Source organism: Ipomoea nil, unplaced genomic scaffold (genome assembly GCF_001879475.1).
Source record: "Ipomoea nil cultivar Tokyo-kokei standard unplaced genomic scaffold, Asagao_1.1 scaffold2792, whole genome shotgun sequence".
In the NCBI taxonomy this organism is placed as follows: domain Eukaryota; kingdom Viridiplantae; phylum Streptophyta; class Magnoliopsida; order Solanales; family Convolvulaceae; genus Ipomoea; species Ipomoea nil.
This window is the reverse complement of record NW_017619220.1, coordinates 1822489-1849747: the sequence shown is the minus strand read 5'-3', so window position 1 is coordinate 1849747 and position 27259 is coordinate 1822489. Positions and strand designations below refer to the sequence as shown.

The following is a 27259-nucleotide window of genomic DNA, read 5'->3' as shown; positions in this document are numbered from 1 at the left end:
CATGTGATGATCCATTTTAAAAAGAAAAATTACATATACAAATATTTTGATTTTGAACTGAGATCACCAGGCAGTACACACAGAGTGTTTACCGATCAAGGTAACTTGCTCTGATACCACTTATTGGTCCCGGTGGGGTTAGGGTACAAGTCTAAAGGGAGGTGAATAGATTTGTAAAACTCTTTAAAAACTTTTACGATTCGTTAAATTTCTCGGGAGGTGGATTTAACCTCTCGTAAGTATGCATAGTAGAAAATATGTTAACCCTTTTTAAACTAGTTTGCACGTAAGTTTGTTCTTTGAGAATGTTAAGTTTGCTTTTGATAAAATGCAATATATATATATATATATATATATATATATATATATATATATATATATATATATATAGTGGTTCTGCCAACACAACCTATTCCACTCTTCTATTTGGAATTCCTAAGGAGGGTTGCACAATCCCTTAGTACAATGAGGACTTTAAGCCTTGAACTCCACCGGGCTTTTCAACTATAACTAGTCTACTCCGCTTTTTTCTACTACTACCAAGTAGAGATTACAAAGTTAGAAGAAAAAAATTCTTATTCCTCCAACAAAGAGATCTTGGCTTGAAAATATCTTGATCTTCACAATGAAAGCAACACAAGTCTCTTGAATTCTGGATTTGAACTTTGGAGCTTTTTCTCTCTTTCTTACTGGTCACTAGATGTGAAACACTTGAAAGCTTTGAATACTTGGAATGCTCTTAGAAACTGATCAACATTTTATCTCTTTGAGAGAATGTATTTATAGGCATATTGAAAAAGGTCCGTTGGAGGGAAACTAATTTCTAACGGCTATTAACCAGTGAGTAAAGACTAACAGGTAATTCAGAGGGTAGGTGAGTTGTCAGATTTTTTAGCCGTTAGTGACTCATTTTGCGATGAACATATCTTTCTGTTCCGCACAAGTTGTCTTGGCTTTTAAAGAAAAATTTTCATTGGGATGTGTTCCAGGACACACTTTGTCTTGGACACATTCACCTAAGATTTTAAGGTTTCGAACTATATGCTCAGAGAATGTCTTCGGTAGTCCTTTCGAATGGTTAGCTAGGTTAACGTTTCAAACTATTAGGACTCTATCTATGTATCTGAGTCTACTTATGATTCCCAATCATAGTCTCTCTCTATCTACCTCTTGTATATATACCTAGGTCATGTACTCTTGTAAACCATTACTGTTAATACAATTCATTACAGTTCTCATCTGATATCATCTAGCTAGGGTTTATTTCCCATGGCCGACGGTTCAGTCAATTCCTCCGAATAGACCGTTTCCAATGCTGCTATCTCATCGATCACTGCCACCATGACCACCCTGTCCACCGCTCACCACTTTATCAGCTTCAAGCTGACTTATCGGAACTTCCTATTCTGGCGAGCTCAGGTTGTTCATTTTCTCAACGGACATGATCTAATGGGTTTCATTGACGGATCAAACCCTTGTCCACCGGCCACGATTTAGACCGGTGAGGAAGGGGCGTTGCCGTGCCCGAACCCTGACCGCTCCGCATGGGTTCGTCAGGATCAAACACTCCTCTCCATGCTCATGTCCTCTTTATCTGATGAAGTTATGCCCTTGGCGATCGGGCATCACATTTAATGCCTTGTTACAGAATCAGACATGGTGTCTGGTTCCGTCTAAACATGATCAAAATGTGATTGGATGTAAATGGGTTTTTCGAACCAAAAGGAAAGTAGATGGTTCAACTGAGAGATACAAAGCCAGGTTGGTCGCAAAGGGTTTAATCAGGTTCCCGGTCAAGATTTTTTTAACACGTTCAGTCCAGTTGTAAAACCCACCACTGTCAGGTTACTTCTCTCTTTGGCTACATCTTCTGGTTGGACTGTGAGACAACTAGATGTTCATAATGCTTTTCTTAATGGGAATTTGACTGAAACTGTTTACATGCGACAACCACCTGGATATATTGATGCTCAATTTCCTGATCCTACTTGTTAAAGAGATCATTGTATGGGTTGAAACATGCCCCAAGAGCCTGGTTTAAGCGTCTTCATGCCCTTTTATTATCTGTTGGGTTCCAGGCATCGAAAACAGATGTATCACTATTTTATTACTCCTAAAATTCCACTTATGTCTATCTTCTTGTCTCTGTTGATGACATTCTGGTAATGGGCAGTAATCCGACTCTTGTAAGTTATTTCTTAACTAAATTATCTGCTACTTTCAAGATTATGGATCTTGGTGAACTAGGTTTCTTTCTTAGTATTGAAACCATTAATTGCAATGCTAGAATACTTTTATCTCAACAACGATATATGCTGGATATTTTGAAACGTGCTGGTATGTCTGATTGTAAACCTCTATCTACTCCAATTCCTGTTTCGAAATCTCTTTCTCACTCTACAGATTTATATGATGATCCTACACAATATCGAAGTCTGGCTGGAGCCCTTCAGTATTTCACCATCACCAAACCAGATTTATCTTTTGCAGTCAATCAACTTTGTTAACACATGCATGCTCCTACGGTAACCCATTGGGAACAAGCAAAGCGTGTGTTGAGGTATGTCAAAGGGACTCTATCTTATGGTTTGTGTATCCGAAAATCTGCATCCAGAGAACTACATGTCTTCTCTGACTCAAACTGGGCTGGCTGCCATGACGATCGTAAGTTAGCCAGTGGGTATGCTGTGTTTCTTGGGTCAAATCTTGTATCTTGGGTGTGCAAAAAGCAAAGAACTGTGGCAAGATCCTCCACGGAGGTTGAATACAAGGGTTTAGCTGATGTTTGTGCTGCAGTAATTTGGATTCTCTCCCTATTGCGTGAAATCGGCGTCACTGGGATATCTGTTCCAAAACTATGGTGTGATAATCTTGGTGCTACATATCTGTGTGCTAATCCTATTTTTTATGCTCGCACTAAGCATGTTGAGATTGACTATCATTTTGTGAGAGTCACAGTTGCCAAAGAAGAGATTCAAGTCAACTTTATCTCTACCAAAGATCAACTTGCAGATAATTTTAATAAGATTATCCATTGTTAGCACAGTCATTGCATTCTGAAACCACTCAACAAACGATCCACCAAGCACAGAGGTTATATCAAGGCAAGATTCATTCCATACACGACAGGCATATTGACATTCTATCAAGCAGTGCATAACATCCTCATTAAAATCAAGACACATAGGGCAGGCTAGGGTCACATCTACTCTCCTATTTGCCAAGGCTATTGTGGTTGGCACAAAGTATTAATATAGTTAAATATGTAAAAAATAATATTTAGAGTTGGTTTGGAAACCTAAAAATGTGGAATTTTTTTTTTCAAAGTTTTCAAGGTTTGATTATTAACGCAAAATGAAGTCAACAAAAAATACTCATTCTGGTAAAAAAAAAAACTCATTTTAGTGAAAACTGTGTTCCAAGATTTTAAAAGACATTTTTTAAATTCCTATCTCATGCTCATTTCTCTTTCTCTCACCCTTTAAGTGGTTTCAAATGGACAGGTTAGCTCGTCATATGTGTAGTACTTATTTGAACTAGAGTGAACTACATACTCCGGTTAAAATATGAGAATAGTCAAGTTGGACCAAACAATAAAAATCTTGACCTGACTCGACACATAACTCGAAAGATTGAAAAATATTTAACTTTTTTTCTTCAATTTTTTTAATTTAAAGTTATTACATTATCCATCATTGGTTAAAATATGAATTGAGTTGTACTAAGCCAAATAATAATAATTTTGGTCTGGCATACAACCCAAAAAAGTTTTTAAAAATATATATATTTTTGGTTAGAAGTTGTTACATTTATCAATTTCAATTTAAATATGAGTTGAACTCGACGGATAATGGCGGATCCAGAAAATCATCTGAGTGGGGGCGAATATTAAATGACGTTAGAAATGTCAATGACAAAATATCAAACAACCATAATAAGGTTAAAATACAAAATACATTATAAATTACAATATATTTATGAGAAAATATGAAACATAATCAATTGGATAAAATAATTTGAATAACAATATAATTATAAATACTTTTAAATTTTAATTTCTTTTAGTTAGATTAATTTTTCTAAATTAATTCGAATATGATAAAGTATATTATAAACTTGTATACTACATTAATTAAATGATTTATAAAAACTAGACTAAAAGAGCATTTAATTTGTTAATTAAATGATCCATAAAAAAGTAGACTAAAAATATTTAATTTATCTTGTGAAAAAATGAAAGAGAGAAGATAATTAAAACTGTTGCTAATGAGATTTGAACCCATGACATAAACCTTTTATAACATAAAATTTAGAGTTCAACCAACAAAGATACTCAAACTATTGATATTATCAACATAAATATAGATTTTATTAACATTTCATGCTATATATGTATACATATACATACATATATATAAAGGGGTGGGGTGAGGAGAGTGGGGGCAGCTGCCACCACACTGAGTCCGCCCCAGTCGACGGAGCCAAAAATAAAAATCATATCCCAACTTGGCCTAACCCACATCTTACAATAAAAAAAAAAAAGTAAAATATTTTCTTCAATTTCTCTAATTTAGAATTATTATATTTTAAAAAATTTGATTTATTTTTATTATAATAAGTTACAAATGTTTTCAAAAAAATAATAAGTTACAAATTAAAAACTATTAATTTACATCTTTTTATCATAATTATTTTTAATTTTTATAACTATTATGAATTTTATTTATAATTTATTTTAATATAAATAATTATTATTATCTTTATTAAATAATTAATATTTTTTTTATAAGAAATAACTTAGTAATATATTTATTTTCATGTTTTTAAAAATGAATTATACAGATTGTTCGATGGCTTTTGGCCAAACATGCATGAGAAAATGAAATGTTTATTTTTTAAAAACAAATTATTTTCTAAAAATCATTTTTACAAAACATTGAAACAATGTAATGCATAAATATATATTGAACATATAATTATATACTGAAATCAATCAGAGTATCAATAAGAGCAATTACTCCGGTAAATATTTTAAACACTCTATAACGCAATAAATAAACAAACGAACATAACATTATTGAAATTTGATAACGCAGTTAGAGTACACTTCCTAATCCGCGGGCGGGTCACGTCCAAAACTTTCCACCGGAGATCAACCAACGTTTTTACAAGTACAAGATTCAAATGATTTACAAAAACTAAGTCTACCACTTATTTTTAACATCAACCTTATACAGTTACTCAGTAAGAAAGTTTCAAGATACAATTTGAACTAATACGACAATTACATAAATTGTATATCGACCTAAATTTTCACACACCTTATACTAATATCAAGTGGATCATCTTCTCCAATAGTACCCCAATCTATTCCTTTGCTTGAAGTTTCAATTCCTTACATATCTTTGTGAATAAAAGTCTGTATTTTAATTCCCTGAAACTTCAATTTTCCCTTATTACAGAACCCCTATTTATAGTCATCAGACATACACAATAATAGACTTTGTAGATGACCCATCTCCAGGTAGGGAAAGGAAAATATGGCTAGAATCTTTATCTCTTTTCATCCACTCATTTGTGAGAAAATATTGCATCTTCTTCTAGCTCAACAAGCTAAGGACTCATTCTTAACTCCTCAAAAATAGGCTCCTTGATTTAGAGACAAGTTTTATCCATACTAAACAACATTGGACCAACATATATCAATAACATAAACAATAATATATGTACTTAATCAATATATTTATTAATTTTGTATTAACAAACATTTTTCTTAATTACGTTGAGAAAATAGTTATGAACAGATATTGCATTGTAACAGAACCAATATTACTGGGAAAAAAATAATCTTGTTTCCAAACCCACCCAATCCATACATACTATTTATTTTAAAGTTTGATTAAGTCTCTAAGTTGAGTTATTGTGTATTGGTTTATAGCAAATGACGGCTTTGTGTTCATCATGACGCGGCGGCGGCTCGTCGTCTGCCCCAACCGTTGAGAAAACAATGTTTCTTTCGTTTTCTCCCCTTTTACGAAAGAGGAGACGACTAAACTAATTAAAGGGAAAGAATGTTAGTTAAAAGCTAATATGATAGTTATCTAAAATCACATAAAAGCCAACAAAAGTTTTTGGGATAGATTGATTTGATTTTAGACTAAGGATTATGTTTTCTTTTTTATCAAACTTTTCCAAACGTGATTACCAACAGTTAAAAAAGAGTTAATTATACCAGAGGTCTCTTATCTTGTAACTATTCTAAATTTAGTCTTAGACTATTATTTTTATCATTTAACATCCTAGATAATTATTTTTGGACACTTTTAGTCCTTCTCATGACTTTTCATATTTTTAATAAGTGCATTTTTGTCTTTTCATATTTTTCTTTTGTTATTTTTTCCGGTTCAACCGGTTTAATTGGTTTAGAACTTTAGGTAACCTATAATTTTTAGTAACTATATTTTTTAACCAGTTTTTTGTAAAATATTAAACTGGTTGAAACTGAAAAAACAACAAAAGAAAAATATGAAGAGACGAAAATGCCCTTACTAAGAATAAGAAAAATCATGAGAAGGACTAAAAGTGTCCAAACAATAATAGTCTGGAATGTTAAATCGCTAAAACGATCATCTGAAACTAAATTTGACATTGTCCATCCATGATTGATTTGAAAATTTAAAAATCTAAATTTTTTTTAAAAAATAACTATGGTAAAGAAATTTCCAGACCACCTGTAAGAAGGTATGAAGTTCCAACCAATGACATATTGACGCATTTTTTGGTTTATAACTTCACAAATTTGAATTCTATAGTTTTATAAATTAAATACTTCAACAATATAATAAAAATTAAAACAACGTGGAGCTAACTGCCATGTAGTGCAATCACATCCCAGTTATCCTAGTGGTAGGGACATAGATTCTTGGAGTTGAAAATGTTTGAGAAAGTATAGAACATATACTACTTTGTAAAGAATTATAAGTATTTTAAAAAAAAAAAAAAAAAAAACAACGTGGAAAAGATAGTTGACTAAATAATTTAACATGAAAGTTAATTTAACATGAAAGGTTTGGTAAAGCAAGCATGCAAATTAAAGCTAGGGATGTGAAAAGAAGAAGGAAGAAAGGTTTGGTAAAGCAAGCATGCAAATTAAAGGGATGTGAAAAGAAGAAGGAAGCACTCCATCTTGGCCGGCATCATGAATCTAGGCAAAGATCATCATATCATAATAATAATACTAGGTTAATTTTTACAATTTGCATCCTTCTAATTGTACTAGACGTAATCAAGTGTACATTTGTGTGTCATGCTTTATCACTAGCTAGCTTTTCTTTTTATTTCTTTTGCTGAATATTTGAAAAAGTTATACTTCATATATATACATATATACTAACCATGTATGAACTATACATTATTTATTATTTGACTAAAATTACGTTGGGAAGAGTAATTGAACGGTCGTTAAATCGTGGACCGTGGTCAAAACGGAACCATTTCTTTAAGTAAAGAAACGACGTGTTGTTACTGTTAACGGAGCGCGTAATTTTTTGATGTGTTAATTACCAACTGAAATTACAGTGTATCTAAACTGACACTACAGTGTATCTAAACAGACACTGTCTCACGTATTATTTTATATATTATCAAATGAAACTGCAGTTATATCAAAATGATACTATAGTTGTGGTGAAATGAAACTGCAGTGTATATAAAATGAAACTGAATAACATTTAACATATTTGAGTGTATATTGTGCAATGAAGCTGTAGTTATATTGAAATGATCATGTAGTTGTGTTTTAATGAAACTATAGTGTATATAAAATAAAATTAAATAACATTTTCACATATTTGAGTGTATAAATGTCGAATGAAACTGTAGTTATATCTAAATGAAACTGTAGTTGTGTTGAACTGAAACTGCAGTTTATACAAAATGACACTGAATAATAGAGAGGTACTTTTTGCGGAACGGCGCAAAATGGGTGCCGTTTCTTTTCATTAAACAAAACGACGTCGTTTTAAAACGATGTGCATAATCGATTATGCACCGCGGTGCACGATATAATTTGAAGTAGTGGACCGCTTCTCTCCAAGCACTTGTTCCACAATATTGTGCGTGGAGTGATCTTTTGTCCCAATCGCTATAATTTAAGTAAGAGAAAATTACACTTTTTGTTCCTAAGTTATAGGGTAATTATAGAATTTGTCCATGAGTGTTGGTCATGCTCACTTTTCGTCGCTAAGTTAATATTGGTATTGCACCTTTCGTCCTTTCGTGCTCACTTTTCGTCCATGAATTATACTAAAATTGTAAATTTCGTCCCTAATATTTTATTAGTAAAGGGACGAAAAGTGCAACGTCAATGATAACTTAAGGACCAAAAGTGAATATGACCAACACTTAGGGACGAATTCTACAATTAACCTATAACTTAGGGATGAAAAATGCAATTTTTCCTTTAAGTAATTTTAAACACCCCTACATTTTTTTTTCTTTTTTTTTTTTTGGAATACTATTAACTCCATAGCAAGGTAGTAATTTTAAACACCCCTACATAAGTCACTTCTTATTAATCACTACACTACATGCTATTATTTTATTGAATATTTTTTATTTAATTACTCCATCCGTCACATTTTATGTGACTGCTTTAGTGGATCAAGCGCTTACCAGTTACCACTACTTTCTACATAAGTCACTTCTTATTAATCACTACACTACATGCTATTATTTTATTGAATATTTTTTTTATTTAATTACTCCATCCGTCACATTTTATGTGTCTGCTTCTGTGAATCAAGCGCTTACCAGTTACCACTACTCCCTACATAACTCACTTCTTATTAATCACTACACTACATCTATTATTTTATTGAATATTTTTTTTATTTAATTACTCCTTTCATCCCACTTTATGTGTTTTGTTCGGTGGATCAAGCGCTTACCACTACTCCCTCTATCTCATTTTATATGTCTAGTTTGGTGGATCAAGCGCTTATCACTACGCCAAAGTTATAGTCACCTGAACTTGGCCCTTCACCGGCCTCCACTCAACAATTCTTCCTCCTAGCACCAGCAAGTTTTAACTGCACAATTTTAGCTCTTCTTAGAACTCAAACTCATAAAAGCTATAGCTAGTAGTGAAGACGCAACATTATTTTCTTATAGATTGCCATCACATTTTCGAGAGGTAGTGCGCTGGACTTAACCCTTCACTGGCCTCCACCCAACAATCCCCTTAGCCACCAATTGATGAATTTGACCCTTTTACCGGTCTCCGTCAAACATATATAAAGTTTATATATTTAGAAACTACATTAAAAGTACTATAAAATATTTAAAAAATTTTAAATTTAAAAATAATTAAAAACAAAAAAAATAAAAGAACAAAGAGTTGATTTGACTAATAAATACTCTCTTCGTCCTATTTTATGTGTCTGATTTAGTTAACGAGACTTGACTGAAGTTATTTTTAATACAATTTTTTATAATATTAAGTCCAGTATTAGTATACAAAATTTATATATTTAGAAACAACACTAAAAGTACTTTTTTTTTTTTTTTTTTAATATCACACTAACAGCACGTTTGGTTCACGGAATGAATTTTGAGGTAATAGGAATGCTATTCCAAAAGGAATAGAATAGGCAAGGAATAGAATAGGATTTGTATTCTATTGTTTGGTTCGCGGAAGGAATAGACTTTAGGAATTATATTACAGTGTTTGGTTGATTTAAGGAATAGAAATGAAATATGTTTTAAAAGACATAAATACCCTTATAAAAATATGTGATGGTGGCGATGGTGACGGTGGTGGTGGCGGTGATGGTGGTGGTGCTGGGGTGGTAGTGGTGGTGGTGGCGGTGGTGGTGTTGACGGTGACGGTTGTGGCAGTGGTGGTGGGGCCAGCGACGGTTGTGGCGGTGGTGCTGCTGTGTGGTGGTTCTGGTGGCGGTGGCGATGGCGATGGCGGTGGCGGCGGCGGTGGCGGTGGCGGTGACGGTGGTGGTAATGATGGTGGCGGCGGTGGCAGTGGTGGGGGCGGCGACGGTGGTGGGGACAGTGACGGTTGTGGCGATGGTGGTGGTGGTGGCGGCGGCGGCGATGGTGGTGGTGGTGGCGGCGGCGGCGGCGGTGGTGGTGGTGGTGGCGGCGGCGGTGATGGTGGTGGTGGTGGCGGCGGCGGCGGTGATGGTGGCGGCGGCGACGATGGTGGTGGTGGCGACGACGACGATGGTGGTGGTGGCGGCGGTGATGGTGGTGGCGGCGACGACGGTGGTGAAATAGGATAAATTTATATATTATGATAAAAAAAAATTAGGTTAAAGAAAGGGGTAAAAAAGGAAATAAATTCTAAAATCTATTACTGAGCGCTCAGTAATAGGCTAATACCAGGGGGGCCCTAGTAATAGCTATTACCTTATTTGAGGTAATAGGCTATTACCAGGAATATTATTCCTGGTAATAGAAATGGTTACCAAACAACGGAATAGGCCTATTACTGGGAATGCTATGCCATTCCCGGCCTATTCCGTGAACCAAACGGGCCATAAAAGTATTATTAAAAACAAAATAATCAAATTTAAAAATAAGTAAAAAAAAATTACGAAAGAAAATAAACAAAGAAAAAAGAGTTAATTTGACTAATTAATATTGAATAGAACATATAAAATGGGACAGATGGAGTAGTGAACTAGACATGTAATATGAGACAAGACGAGTATTAAATAGATTCTCTATTAACTTAAGATGTGATCAGTTGGTTTAATCCAGGAATAGTTAATGCAACAATTATATTGTGGACCGCGGTCCATAAAGTTTTATGGACCATGGTCCAAATTGACAGACACTATAGTGTATTTAAACTGACTATCTCACGTATTATTTTTATTATATTATCAAATGAAACTGCAATTGAATTGAAATGAAACTGTAGTTGTGTTGAAATGAAACTGCAGTGTATATACAAAATGAAACTGAATAACAATTTCACATATTTGAGTGTATATTGTCTAGCGAAACTGTAGTTATATCAAAATGATACTGTAATTGTACGTGTTGAAATGAAACTGCAATGCATATTTGATGTCTGGACCACAATACATTGTGGACCGCAGTCCACGGTATAATTTGCCTAGTTAATAAAAGACATCATTACTCATTAAAAGATTCTTTCATAACTTTGTATGTTTCTATGTAGATTGTATCTATATCTATTCGTGGGAAAATCTCCTCTTTCCGTTTTCATTGAATTTTCTATCGTCATTAGGATTATTTCCATTCGCATGTACACTAATAAAGTGAAGGCGTGATGGGGTGTCGACCAATAGACAAGCAACATAGAGACGTTCAAATGTTGTTAAATGCGATTTTCTTGTTCTTTTTTTTTTTTAGTGATTTTTATGCTTTTTTAATCGTTAAAAAAAAAAAAAAAAAAAACAAAGAGAAAAAAAAAAAAAAAAACGTGAAAAAGAACTTATGGTCATCAACAACAACGTTAGTGGGAGAAACAATGATTAATTAAGGAAGGGATTTTAGGGCACGAGGAAAGACAAATTGAAGAATATATGTTCCATAGTTGCCATCCACATGGGTCCCTAATTACCTCTTCCACTCTCACGGTTTCACTGTTAGTTGTTAACATTTCATCTCAACAAATAAAATATACATATATAAAAGGATTGAATAATTTAGGTTTTAAATTATTGATGAACCCAAAATAATAATAATAATAATAATAATAATAATAATAATAATAATAATAATAATAATGGGTTGCCGAATTTCCACATGGTTGATAAACTAGACATTCGCATGTGAGGTTTTCTATTCATTTTCCTTTCTTTTTTTTTGGGCAACGAATATGCCCTCCTTTTGCCAATCACCTCTTCGCCAAGGGGGAAGTCGTGACGTAGATTCCAGTCCCACCTCAAATAAATTTTATGTGTGAGGTGTTTTATTTATTTATTTTTCGTTATTCTAGGTTTTAACTTAATATTGTGTGTATTTTAATAATTGTACCAAAAAGTGTTCAGAAATATACTGATTCAAATGCAGATAATGCTTCTCGTACAATCAGTGCGGCTTCACCATCAAGTTTGTATAAATACATTACACAGTGTTCGAAATAATGCACCACAATGAAATGTACCACAAAACGTACGACACACCAAAAAATGTACCACACTAGCTTAATGTTACATTTTCGAACACTTTTATGGTGCATTTATGCATAACTAATGTTGTGTGACATTACGGCCGTACTTGAAGCCCTGCTCACATGGGAACCTTAAATGTATATATTATTTTGCATTATAATTATTCTGTCTAGTAAAAAATATAATCGCTTCTCAACTTATTGTGAGAAGATCTTCGGTCTGGAATACGGTAAAAAAATATTAGTTATTTAGATGTGATTATAGTTTTTTTTTTTTTTTTTTTAAATATTCATGAGTTTTTACAAGGTAATATATGTTCTATACTTTATCAAACATTTTCAGCTCAAAGAATCTAAACTCTCACTACTGAAAATGAACCTATGATCATCCATTTGGAATGGTAACCGAAATGAATTCAGACTACATACTATTTGGTAGATGTGATTGTAGTTTATTTAGAAAGAAAATAAGACATTATTGGATGGGTTTTGATTAATTGGATTCTCAAGTCAAGTGAAGTTTGAGGTATTGATGGAATAGGATAGGTAGATACGATATAGGGTTGGCAACATTTTAAATCAACGAAAAAGATTGCATTTTCACCAACTTCATACGACCAAATCTCTCATGTTAGGTTCGATAGAGATTATGAGCAGTCCGATGATTAGTACTGATTGTGTTTGAATTTTCAAGCATCTTAAGAAAATGACAAATTCCTGCTGTAACGGTTCAAACTAATTCATGTTTCTCATCTTATTGTATTAATTAATTAAGTGGTAAACTTCCATCACATATCAATTGCGTTTTTTATTTATTTTTCTGTTACTTTTATATTGCTGGCCGTACAACAAATGAACACCATTTCATAGGTTGTAATTTTCATTCAGGGTATGCATATTCACGCTTTTTAAAATTAAAAAATTAAAACACAATAATCGAATGACTAAAATTGGAATTAACTCTTTATATTACATATTTAAAGTGCAATTTACGTTTTTTTTTTTTAATATTCTAACACATATTAATAGTATTTGTTTAATAATTACACTGCACGATAAATTTTCAAAAAAAAAAAAAAAAAAACACTGCACGATTATTATTGATAAATAGCATAAAATTTTGGTTTAGAAGTACAATAAAAACAGTTTGTTTACAAACGTTAATGAACAAATTAAGCTTTTTCCACTTGAAGACATGTCAAAAGGTGTTAAATATAATTATGGAACATGGGTTAGTGCATCAACGTGTACAATAAAAAATGATTTTAAGGAATCTTAGGTATATATAATTAGAGTGTAGGTAGGGCCAAAAAGTCACTCCAAAGAAGGAAAATGGCTTTCTGATTTTTGGGTTAGTGCATGTCATGAGTTAAAGGGCATACATTTTAAAGTTGAAGAATGTCTTTTCGATTTCCTTTCCACAATATATATAGTATCTCTTGGAAAAAGCACTTTTGTTTTTATAAAGAAAAAAAAAATCACTTTTTAATGGCATTAATAGGAGGGTTCGGTAGCTTTAATTCCAAGGTAATTTATATTACTTATCCTAAATGTCATTATTTGTTACTTTATAACTAATTAAATTTCTTTAAAAAAGTAATTTTAAGAAATTTGTTTGTCATGTACAATTTTGTTATAAAAAGTAATACACATGATTTTTGTTGGGCGGAAGTCGGTGAAGGACAAAGTCCAGCACCATGCTTCTTGAAAATGTGACAATATATAAGGAAATAAAGTTGTGTCAAAGTTGTGAGTTATAATTTTTGACATAGTAATAAACACTTAATCCTAATTAATAAGTGGTATCGGAGCCAAGTCACGGGTTCAAAAACTAATTTTGAATCGTCTTGTTCGTTTAAAATTTACATGAAGAAAATAACACTTATTGTCTTTGAATTATAGAGAAATAAAAAGTGTCATTTTCTACAATTCAAGGACTATAAGAGTCATTTGAGTCATTTTTTTAATTGAATTTATTTATACTTTACTATTTATTATGGTATTATGTATGTCTTGAATGATTTATTTCATATGGGTACCATATTTTGATGATTTTTGGAGATATAAAAATATCTTCAACACTCATTCAATTTGGAATTCTTGAAACTTTCATAATAAAGCTAGATTAGAAAACATTTAAGTCTTGTGTTGTAATAAAAAATGGGTTCTTAAGTTGCTTGGACAAACAAATTGGAAAGAATTACAAGTCTTGAAAGAAGAAAGTCCAAAATAAAGATGCATGAGAAATCATCGAAAGAAGATTGAAAAGCAATACAAGACTTGGAATTAGGAAAGTTGTCAAAATATGCATTCATGCAAGATTTGATCATTGTTTAGTATTTTAGGAATATCTTTGTTTACCGTGATCCAGTTGAGATGATTCAAGTTGATATAGAAAGATTGTTGGCCCCGGTGAGGGTTAGGTACAAGTCAAGAGGGGGTGCGGTGAATAGACTTGTATAGTTTTGAAATCTGTTTGAAATGTTAAAGCAACCGCGCGAGAGGTGACTTTAACTTCTCGTTCAAAATGCACAACGGAAATTTGTTTAACCCTTTTAGAAATTCTTTACACGTTTTAATCTTGTCCAATTCTTAGGTTTGGTGAAAGTTATGCAATGTAAAGCAGTAAATAATTAAAGAGAGTGAGAGTGGTTCGGCTATAAAGAGCCTACTCCACTTTTCTCCTTAAACCTTGAGGTGGTTTGCACTATATCTCCAGTACAAAATTCCCCGGACGTTCACGCTTTGAACACCAAACCAGCCGTGAACTCCACAACCAGGTTTTTAAATCTTGACCGAGTTTATTCCACCTCTTTATACTACTACCGAGTAGAGATTACAAGGTTGAAGAAATTGTTTTTCTTCTTCTCCAACTACAAAACTTGGCTCTTGAATTTGGATCTTTGTAGCTTTAGTCTCTCTTTCTCTTTGACAACACTGGTCTCTAGTAACGAACGCTTGAAAGCTTTTAGCACTTAAGAAATTTGAAATGACTAGCTCATTCTTCAGTGAAGGAAGATGTTATATATTTATAGGCACGTTGAAAAATAGTTCCGTTGGAGGGAAAACTATTTTCAAACGGCTAAGGACCAGTGTGTAGAGTCCGGTGGGTAATTCGGAGGGTAGGTGAGCGTGTCAAATTTTCTAGCTGTTAAAGACTTAATTTGCGCTAAACATTGCTTTTTGTTCTGCACAAAATGTCATGGCATTAAAGAAAATATTTGCATTGGGATATGTTCCTAGGACATACTTTGCCTTGAACACATTTGCTCATCATTTTTAAAGTTTCAGATTGTACAACTCAGACAATGTCTCGGGCAATCCTTTCGAGTGGTTAACTAGCTAGGTTAACGTCTCGAACCTTAGATCCTTTCGGATACGAATGGTTAACCATACCACTTGTCCTTTCACTAGTACTGTCAAAGCGATTCGGCCCGCCCCACCGCGGACCTAATTTTTTGCGGGCTTTGAGGGCTGGCCCGTCAGACTCGCGAGCTAGGGTTCATGCAACCCACAATCGTTATGCTGTGCAACCGTATGCACCATGCATGGTGCACACGGTTGCAAAAACGACGTCATTTTGACTAAAGACGCGCGTCCCACTTAAAAAAAAAAAATCAGTTTCGATTCCCGTCAGTGCATAATTTGAATAATATAGTTCATTCGTTCTGGATTTTTAGTTCATTCATTCTGGATATTTAGACGGAAATCGAAACTGATTTTTTTTCTCATTCATGCTGGATTTTTAGTTCATTCATTCTGGATATTTAGTTCATTCATTCTGGATATATAGTTCAAATTATGCACAACATAATGCTGTTGCCGGGAATCGAAACAGATTTTTTTTTTTTAAGTGGGACGCGCGTTTTTAGTCAAAACAACGTCGTTTTTGCAACCATGTGCACCATGCATGGTGCACACGGTTGCACAGCATAATTTGCCTGCAACCCTAGCCCGCCCCACACAATTTGACGGGCCTCATATTTATTTATTTATTTATTTTTGTAATAGTGTTTGGCCCGCGGGCCTATTTTTTTCATGACCCTAACCCGCTCCGTCGCGGACGGGTACGGGTTAGTCCGCGGACTTCGGTCCACTTTGACAGTACTACTGTTTACTCCTCGAAAGGTAGGTCTTTTTATCCTTTGACCTTTGCGAACTTTCGATTATGAATGGTTGACTTTACGATTATGTCTTGCAACACTTTGAAAGGTAGACTCTTCTACCTCTCGGTTTTTGCAACCTTTCGGTCTTGATATTTTCTACTCTTCGAATATTCAATCTTTTGATCTTCAGCCCGGACCACTCGTGAGTTAACACCTCAGGTTACTCTTCGAGTCTAATGTTGAGACTATCCTCTCGAGTTAACATTTGGATGAATAGAATTGTTACTACTCGAGGTACCATTCAGTTCGTTTCGAATGTTTGAGTAGAAATATCCTAAGTCTAGAAAATAAAATAATTAAGGTCTAAAATTCCTATCATTTGGTATCATCAAAATTTAAAAACAAATGTTCCTAACAAAGATAACTCACAAGGCTACAATTTGTCTGAAGACACCAAAACCTAAATATAAGTTTAAGAAAGTCGAAAATCATGCTAAAGATGAAATAGCGAACCTGTCCATAAAATTCAGCAACTTCAAAAAAATGTTCCAACCTATTTCTTCCTATGTGTTTGTATGTGTGTCTGTGTCTGTTCTTCCAAGAGGGAAAAAAAGGAAGATGAGGAGGGATGATGATACACATTTGCGCTACACTCGAGTCATTTCTTTATCGTACGTTAAACTTTAATGGGGTTTAAATTCTTGTGAAGTTTATTCATGTAGCTTGTTCTTAAATTCTTGAGTTTATAATATTTTTATTTCTCTAAATGTTATGTTTGTGTGGTTTAATTAATAATTCTATACAACCGTGTTCAAGTTGTATGTGATTCTTCTTTGTTTATTGCACACGAGAGTGGTCTTAACTTATGCATTGTAAACGCACTCGAAAGCATTGTGCAAGAGTGATGAGTGATGAGTGATTTTCTACTGGACTTCATATTTCTTGTGCTTAATTGATTGAATTATGTGGGTTACTATCAGGGTAGAATTTGCTTAGTTTAATCATATTTTTGTACACAAGATTGACATGCAGTTACATTAGATAAATTTTTTTTACACTCATTAAGATTTAATCCATGTTTTTCCCATTATATATTGTGTCGTTTATTTACATTTCCTTTAGTTGATTTTATTATTTGCATCTTTCTTAAAATTGTAGGACTAAATTTAGATAATGCTCTTATTGGCTAGTGACTAATTTTGTTAATTTAAAACACTATTCCGTGTGGGTTCGACACCATAGAATATCATTAGAACTTTAATATTAAATTACAACAATTTTGTGTTGATGTAGTAAATACGGAGATTTTTACTAAGTCGTAATGTACGGTGATAAGATCATGATGATGCGGTCCTCTTTTAGTCTGCTTGTTGGTTTAAGTCTTTAGGTTCGAACTACGTAATTGCATTGTGGGTTAAAGGTTCCTGAACTAAAGGTCAGTCTATGAAAAATGTCAAAAGTCTATCCTCCTCGCATTTAATGCAGTATTTATTGGAGTTGCAAGGGGGACACATGCCGGTCTCTCAACATGTGTGGCATGTGGAACACATGCACAGGGCAAGGCCGGGGGTCTGGCTGATCTCTCTACGTGTCTAGAGATTCTTGACCTTACCGGACCCACCGCCACGGAATTGGGCTGAGAGGACTATCAGTAGTACAAAAACAGTCATTTGCGTCCAAAGTTAAGGCTAAAAGGCGTCCAAAGTTGCTTGGACGTGGATGTAGGAGACGCTAATTGTATATACAATTAGCGTCCAAAGTAACTTTGGACGCGAATAATGATAATTCGCGTCCAAAGTTCTTCAACTTTGGACGCGAATAATGATCATGTGCGTCCAAAGTTTATGAACTTTGGATGCGAATTATCATATTTTTAAAATGATAATTCGAGTCCAAAGTTCCTCAACTTTGGACGCGAATTCTAATTTTTTTTTAATTTATTTAATTTGATAAAAATTCCAGTTTGTTTCCTGTACAAAAAAATATTATTCACATCCTGCAGTCACAGCCACTACGACTTCAAAGCTTTCAACTAAACTTCAATACATCATTACCAACACTTTAGCACTAAATTAAACTTCAATACACTCAATTCACAACATACATCCACACTTCAAAGTTTTCAACACATATGTAAACTAAACTTCAACACTATAGCACTTTAATCCATACATTCACAACAATATCAACATACACTTCAAATTAAAGTTCGCAACACATAAATTTAATAAGTTAGCTAAGTACCAACAATACATCATCAATAAATAAGAGTTCAAAAATTTATATACATTCTTCAACGAAATATTAGACCAAACCTCACGAATCTCATCAATTTGATCTTGTGAGTAAGGCTTTCCATCAAATGCCTACAAAAATTTAAAATAATCAAATAATTAGTTTTAACATTAATAAAGTGTAATTTAAAACTATTTAGTTTTAATAAATTTACATACCATGTCTAAATGTTCAAAATCCGAATATAGAGTGCATATTTCATACATGTATCTCATCACATAATACCCGCACTCCACACCACCCGGTTGTTGAGGACACTACAAAATATGAGTTTTTATGTATATATATTATTAAGTTAAACAATAAAAGCATTACTAATAAAATTATAAAAAATATTAATACTCTAATTTTGATATATACCTCAATTGTATCCCAATCAACGTTGTTTTTAGGTCTTCTCCCTCCTAAAGTTGCAACCGATCGAAATGCCCTATAATATACACTCATAAATAATTTATAAACAATAATGGTTAATAATTCTCAAAATATATATATATATATATATATATATATATATATATATATATATATATATACTTACACATTCAATGTGGCCTTAATCTCCAACTCGAGCTTATTACATGCACGGGAGTCTAATACATAGACTTTTCTTGATTGAACACAAATTACTAGAAGAATCCAATGATTTCTACAGCATTTAAATAAATATGTTAAACGTTATTCACAAATAATTCAATTAAGTTATATAAATAATTAAAAATATAAATTTAGTTTTCTTACTCTTGATGGTATGGAGCAAAATGAAGTTTCGATCCCTCTGTTGACTCAGGGCACGAACCAAATATCTTGTGATCTTATCAGTATCATCAACTACACGGTCCCTACAAATAGTCCTTGGGCATAGAAATCCAATTGTAGTAACTCCAATTTTGTCGCACATCCGATGAAGACATCTACAACATATGTAGATATAATTAATAAAAATGAAAGACTAAAGAAAAGTTTTTAAATATAAAAACATTATAAAAAATACTTACATTATAAATATTTGTAATATGGTCACATCAAGCCATTTCATCGTCAACAAGCCCAGCTGAATTTCCACGACTTATGCTTTCCGGTTTACCAAACACATCCCGAATATTGGAGTGCACTCCAACACCTCTCACATAGTCACCGTACTCATTGGTGCCAAGAACTGATGTCAATATATCATTTTGCCTTTTTGGTTGGAATGAGCCTTGACTTATCTCTTCACACTTCTCGACCTATTTCAACACAAACAAGATTTAAAATATACATGTTAGCTAGCATTCTCGTCAATAATATATATATTTAAAATATTTGTATTACTTACAATTTTATCAAACACTTCCTTTGTTTTTTCGTTGGGAATGTAATAACTTCCATCCTCAGATTTTTTAGATCGCGCTCGAACCCAATCCAAACTACAATCAGTAGATGCTATGGTCGATGTAATAGCAGCACAAGAAGATTGTGAAGACAATGGGTCGCATATCAACCACTCAGATTGCTTTCCAACATAGCCCTAGACCCTAAATAGTGGGGATGCTCATTTCGCGCTTGCAACTCCCTATACTTTTGACTTTTGGCCTATAATAGGTTAATAATAATAAAACATTAAGTCCACGTCAATAAAACATGATTATTAAGCAAGTAAATGCTGTAGTGTACCTTGGAGGCTTCAGTTTCCTGTTTTTTTACAAATTTCTCCCATTGTTCTTCATTCAAGAAGTCATAACACTCACAGGGAGAGCTATATCTTGGGTGCCAAAGTACCACAAGTTGGATGCCCGTCCCGATCTAATATGGTCGGGGCGGCATAACGAGTACTGGGCACCACTTGCCAGTGAAAAGGACACTCGGTCGGGGATTTAGGTCAGGCAAAAACGCGGCCTGGTCGGTCATGTTCAAATCCGACTCTACCCAGTAAGTGGACGCGGTACCGACTTGGTATACGCTACGGGTGTGGTCGGGAATAATCCATATCACGTGTAATTGTCATGTCAATAAATTCTATTCAAGTTTAATGATACTAAACAAATAAAAATTAAAATTACATTAAGTAGGGTCTTGGTTATTAAAAGCTCCACCAATCTCAAATTGGAATGACAAATTTGTAAGGTAGCTAGTCTTCAAAACAAGATCGACTAGGGAATGATGGTAGAGACATGCCATATATAGATTGGCATGTGGTGCGTCTCATAAAAGGATGAACATTTGATTTGGGACGCACGACCCATATGGCCATATTCCAATCTAGCTATAAATTAAATTGAACATTTTATAAATACTTTTTTGAATTTTAAAATATCATTCTATATTATTGCACTGGCATCCGAACTCTTATACCATACCAAAAAAAAGGGATAGATAGTTATTAAATTAAACAATTTTTTTTTTTTTTGAAAACCAAATAACATTCATTAACGTAAGTGTTCAATACAAGTAGAAAATGAAATCAACCAACTAGAAGGACCAGTCTGAGAACGAGTAGTTCTTGCCAAAGCATGAGCAAACCTATTCACTGATCTAGAACCATATTGAAAAGATACTAATTCAAAGTGTCGTTGAAAAGTCTGGTACTCACGAAGAACACAACGTACATACGATAATAGATCTTGAGATGTGCCATTGAGCAACCTAGCAAAAGGACAATTCTAATGAGATTAGAAATGGTGAGAAAGGACATGAGGGATAAAGTCATGAAATGGGTATAGTAGAGAGGAAGAATTGAAGTATATAGTAGTGGTGGTTTCCTTATCCGGACCCATGAAATCGACCCGACCATGAAGTCCGAATATTATTTTGTACTAAGCAGTCACTTCCAAGCTCCAAACGGGTCCCCACTCCAAGACTCATACCATCAAGCATTAAATTGCATCACACCAACTTGTTCAATATAATGGATTCCTCTTCTTAATTATTTTCACTTTCATACCCAATTCGATCAACCTACCGCATATATCCTTTCAAACTATTGATACCCAATTATACTGTGGACCGCAATGCATCAAATATGCACTGCAGTTTCATTTCAACACAACTACAGTATCATTTTGATATATAATTACAGTTTCGTTGGATAATATACACTCAAATATGTAAAATTGTTATTCAGTTTCATTTTGTATACACTGCAGTTTTATTTCAACACAATCACAATTTCATTTCAATTCAATTGCAGTTTCATTTGATAATATAATAAAAATAATATGTGAGACATTGTCAGTTTAGATACATTATAGTGTCTGTCGTTTTGGACCATGGTCCATAAAGCTTTATGGACCGCGGTCCACAGTATAATTGTTGTGGGCTTTCTTTCTATGCTTAATTCCATATTTACAACTTCAATCATTATTACGTGGACCGTGGTCCACATAGCTGTGTGAACCACGGTAGAAAAACACATAAAGTACATTATTTTAACTCATAAACAACATTATTTTAACATATAAAGTACATTATTCTAACTCATAAAATACATTATCTTACCCCTTCATTATTCTAACACATAAAGTGCATTGTACATTATTCTAACTCATAAAATACATTATTCTAACACATAAAGTATAATATTTTAACCCATAAAATACATCATCATACCTCAAAAATTTCATTAAACACATAAAAAATACATTATTCTAACAAATAAAGTACAATATTCATTATTGTAACATGCGCATAGAGTAAGAAATTTTTTTAAAATATTAAAACAATGTCGTTTTGGACCCGTGTTCCACACGTTCCACCCAATAATTTGCCATACAACTTAGTCAAAATCATTTTTTTTTCCCCTCCCTAATTTGTTTCAATTCCTTGATTGCTACCCATTTGGATAACGTTAATTGGTGTCAGTGGGGATATCAGATTATGTATTGATGGGTCGAGTTAATGATTACAAATTTACAATAGTTAAAAGTTATTAATTACTTAAGGCCTTAAGGGTGTGCACAAGATACATAAATCACTTCCACTAAGAATTAAATTTAAAATTTTATGATTTTTACAACATGATTAATTTGGCTGAGGTATGTTACCCCGACTTTTTATTTGAATTTACAGCCTTATGCTTCATTTTTTTTAACTACTCGGAGAAGATATTAGAACAAGATCACAGTGAAACTAGGAATTAGAAGCTATTAATTAAGGTGGAAGAAATTAAGATGAAGATGTACAGAAATCGTTGTCATCCATTAATTCTCAGAGACTATGCAACTTCGAGTGAAGAAAAAATACAAGAAAGCAACTAAATGATGATTTGGGTTGTCATAAATTAGAAGCTTTTCCAATTAAACACGTAAAGATTAATTCATATAAAACTTCACTATATATATAGAGAGGGAGGATTATATGAGAACAAGCTTTTTGTAAAAAGCCTGAATTAATCACATCTATCCACTTGGTTTGAAATTATGAGAAAAAAAAAAGTTGTGACATTTTTTATAATTATTATGACGCATTAGAAACTTGATAGTGCATCATATCTACATATAACTAATAGTGTGAGTGCACTATTATAGATCTGAGTGCATAGTCAGTGCTAAGAGTAAATGTAAAATTAGATTTTGATGATACAATGTAAAAATATGTTAGGAATTAAAAGTCTTAAATTAATTACACCATCCTCGAACTACTATAAAATTATTACCTCATTTACTTTACGCATTTTAATTTCATACTTATTGCCTTAATTAAACTTTACAAACGTTCAAGTACTAAAGTGTGCTAACAAATATTTCCGTTGTGCATCAACTTTCACTATATTTTTTAGTTTTTATCAGCTAATTAATTAGGATTTCAACATAACCTTCTCAGAAAGTATTGAGAAATTAACTTGTAAAGTCAACGTAACTTGCAAAGCTTGTTTTCGAGAAAACTGTTCAAAATTATATTCTAATAAGCCTATTAACCCTATCTAAACTTTTTTTTTTTTTTTTTTAAGGGAACCCCATCCAAACTTATTCTTTCTAACCATCACTCATCAGCTATCATTTGTGTGTGTGTGTGTGTGTAATTTTGTAGGAATATGATGGAGATAACAATATATCAATTCTGAGAGAGATGTATATTGAAATTCATCATAACCATCTAAGCATGTGCTAAAGGGAGAGATAGTGAATATAATATAACACTCTCATCAGCGTGACGTTAAAATGAAAAAAATCATTTTTTTAACCTTTTGGATTCTATAATTAATTAGTAGGGCTAGGGAATTATATGTAGTCAGTCACAGAAAGTAGGGTTTAATATGAATTGAATGATAAGAAAGAATAAAGTGATCAATGGAATAAAAAGGTGAAAGTTGTGGCCTTTCACACATATTTAACAGTTTTTTTTTTTTTTTTTTTTTTTAAAACAAAATAAAAAGTGGAGTTTTTTTAATTAGGCTTCTTTTTCTTTTCTTTACCTCACTTCTTTACAATCTCTTTTTTCGTTGGTGGGGATAGGAGGAAGAATAGGACATGGTTTAATCCCATCAACCAATTGTATTCCAAAAGGAATTTTAATTAGTTAAAAGTATAGTAAATTTATTTTATAATTTTTGATGGATTGGTTTATAATGATTTACAAGGAATGATAATTGTATTTTGTTTAATTCAAGGAATGGATTATATTGAAGCATGTCCTCCATCTCAATTAAAAACTTACGCTGATAGTTAGATTGCACATTAATAATGGTGACGCAAAGATTCGACCTCACAACCTTTAGTATGACTCTGATACTAAATTGAAGCATGTGCTTCATTTTAACTAAAAACCTAAACTGATAGTTAAATTGCATATTAATGGTTATATGCTCAACATATTAGAGGGGGAACTATTTATTACATACTACTATACTAGACAAAATGAATCCAAATTATTTGTATATTTATCATTGGCCTTTTACTTCTAATCTTTCAGTTGTTTTTTTTTTTTTTTTTTTTTTTTTTTTTTTTGTGATTGGTTGTCATTCATGCACATTTTAAAATTTTCATTCTTGAATTGTCACAATTATATTGTTTAATTTCCTTTGTCTTGTAGTGAGTCAGGCAATTAGCCAAGCCAGTGAGACTAACTTGCATGGATAAAACCTTGGATATCTAGCTTCATATTCCTCTATTCCTTTTTTTTTTTTTTTTTTTTTTTTTTTTTTTTTTATTTTTTTTTTTTTTTTTTTTTTTTTTTTCAATCAGATTGCGCAATTATAGTAACAACTATACTTTGCATGAGAACACTTATATGATCTTGTTGATATTGAATCCAAGCAAAAATTCCAAAATTAAGTTTATTATCATATATTATGAGTGTAAATGTCATTATAGTAACAATTATACATTACAGGGAAACAATTTGGCCCTATTTGGTAAATGACGGTTAGCTGTTAACTGATTGGGTCAATTAAGGGTATAACTAGTTGATAATATTAGCTGATTGCATAAAGGTGTTTGGTAAATTAGTTGTTAGCTGATAACTGTTTGGTATAATTTCTTTTATCAAAAAACTAATTGAAAAAGTTGTTTTGTGTAGCTTTTTGAATTTTAGTATTTTTGAGTTACAAAAAGCTAATTAACCAAATACTTATATTGATTTTTTAACCAAGTCAAACAATTAATAATAGTCAAATAAGCTAAAATTAGTTGATAGGCTAACATTTTACCAAACAATCCTGTTTGGTAAAAAATTGGCCTATTAGGCCAATTTTGGCTTATTTGACTACTATTAATTGTTTGATTTAGTTAAAACATCAATATAAATGTTTGGTTAATTAGGTTTTTGCAACTCCAAAATGCTAAAATTTAAAAAGTTACTCCAAGCAACTTTTTCAATTAGCTTTTTTGAGAAAAGAAATTATACCAAACAGCTATCAGCTAACAGCTAATTTACCAAACACTTTTCTACAATCAGCTAATGTTATCAACTATTTATACCCTCTAATTAACACAATCAGCTAACAGCTAACAACCATTTTATCAAACAGGGTCATGACCTTTATGTTTGGTATCATAGTTAGTTTATCAGCCAATTCGGCCTTATTTGACCACTATTAGCTGTTTGACCTGGTTAAACAATCAATATGAGTGTTTGATTAATTAGCTTTTCGCAACAGCTTATTACTCCAGAATGTTAAAATTCAAAAAATTGTTCAAAACAACTTTTTTGATAAGCTTTTTGAGAAAGTTATTTTACAGATAATCAGCTATCAGCTAACCGCTAATTTACCAAATATCTCTCTACAATCAGCTAATATCATCAACTAGTCAAACTCACTAACCCAATCAGCTAACAACTATTTACCAAAACACTCTATAATCAAGTTGACATTGCAAATGTTATGGTATATATTGTGGTAAACTTACAAAGAACCAAACATAGGGAACCAAACACGAGTGGCCACTGTACTAAATTGTTGTGAAATCAGAAAACAAAGATAAGGATTTTAAAGAAAATTGTGGAAACGCATGTTGGTGGTCTGGATAGGGCTTTTGGTGTTGCTATTCAAACTAGTCAGCATTTGTAATTAACTGATGATAGAGTTATATACATAAATCATCATTCATGCATTTTGATTGGTGGGCCAACATTTTGCACCCGACAAAACGTGGGTAACCCGGATTTACTGTCCCCGAACTTTTGAACCGCCTGTTTAATAATTGCACCATATAATTATGTGTTTAATGTTTCCATTATCTGCTTAATTAGCTTACGCACTACTTGGCAACAAGTGTTTAGTGGTGGTTTTTCTTGTCCCTTCTTTTGCTGGCTACCTTGATTATATTGAGTGCACAATGTTTAACTTGGTGCGTGCTAGATATTAAATATGATTAATTAAATAGTTTTTAAATTATATTTGTCTAATTCCAGTACCGGTAGTGTTATGTGTAGTCCAATCATCAATTTAAACTTTTAGTTGAAATGTAACACATTTTTCAATTTGATATCAGAGAGCTTCAATTGGTAATACGGATATTGCCCATTGTCTTTGGTCTACCAAAGCTTTGCCGTCTACTCATGGGAGAGTATTGGAGTGTGTAGCATAATAGAAAATTAAAGAGATATAAATAAGTTTATAATGTTAGGGTCAGGTTCCCGTGCAGACAGTGTTTTCGTATGGTCACGCATTATTAGGTACGCATAAATGCACAACAAAGTGTCCGAAAATACACCATTAGGTATGTTGCATTTTTTTTTTGTTTGTGGTGCATTTGTGCATTTTATTATGATGCATTTCTGAACATTGTATGGTGCATTTATACATATTTAATGGTGCAATTCTCACCAATCGCACGGAAAGCCCTGTTTTCATTTGAACTAACAGTATCAAAGAAATAAACAATCCTTTTTTCAAGGAATTATCCACACTAGCTAGCTAGGTCACATCTATAATTTAGCTAGTTAGCTCCCTCAAGCTTGGGACTACAATATGTAGTACCTCTCATTCAATTCATCTCAAAAAAAAAAAAAAAAAAAAAAAAAAAAAAAACTTTCTTTTAGTTACGAGGATGACAAATATATTTACTACGGAGTATGAAACAAAAAAAATATTTATATAATAAGATTGTAATGAGGAGGTAGCAGGAAAAAAATGTATTGAATGGATATGATATGATGTCAGATGCCTAGCTTTTTGGATACAGTGGCATGTGAAATATGTTGAGGTAGAGCGTGGCATTTTTTGCCATTTTCAGACACACTGAGATGATAATAAGTGAACCCTAAAAATCTCTTCAAT

The 27259-nt window shown here is 32.7% G+C and overlaps 1 protein-coding gene across 1 annotated transcript; it reads left to right on the top strand.

Annotated features, from left to right (window-relative positions):
- The first annotated feature begins 2165 nt into the window (after positions 1–2165).
- LOC109157787 (uncharacterized mitochondrial protein AtMg00810-like) lies at positions 2166–3041 on the top strand. The gene is made up of 2 exons (XM_019305626.1): positions 2166–2452; positions 2615–3041. The coding sequence occupies exons 1-2, from the start codon at positions 2166–2168 to the stop codon at positions 3039–3041; spliced, it is 714 nt and encodes a 237-aa protein (XP_019161171.1).
- Positions 3042–27259: the final 24218 nt, after the last annotated feature.

Excerpts from the sequence above, each read along its gene's own strand:
- LOC109157787 (XM_019305626.1), top strand. The coding sequence starts at position 2,166 with ATGGGCAGTAATCCGACTCTTGTAAGTTATTTCTTAACTAAATTATCT. Across the intron at positions 2,453-2,614 it reads AGTCTGGCTGGAGCCCTTCA|AGAACTACATGTCTTCTCTG; the intron begins GTATTTCACCAT and ends ATCTGCATCCAG.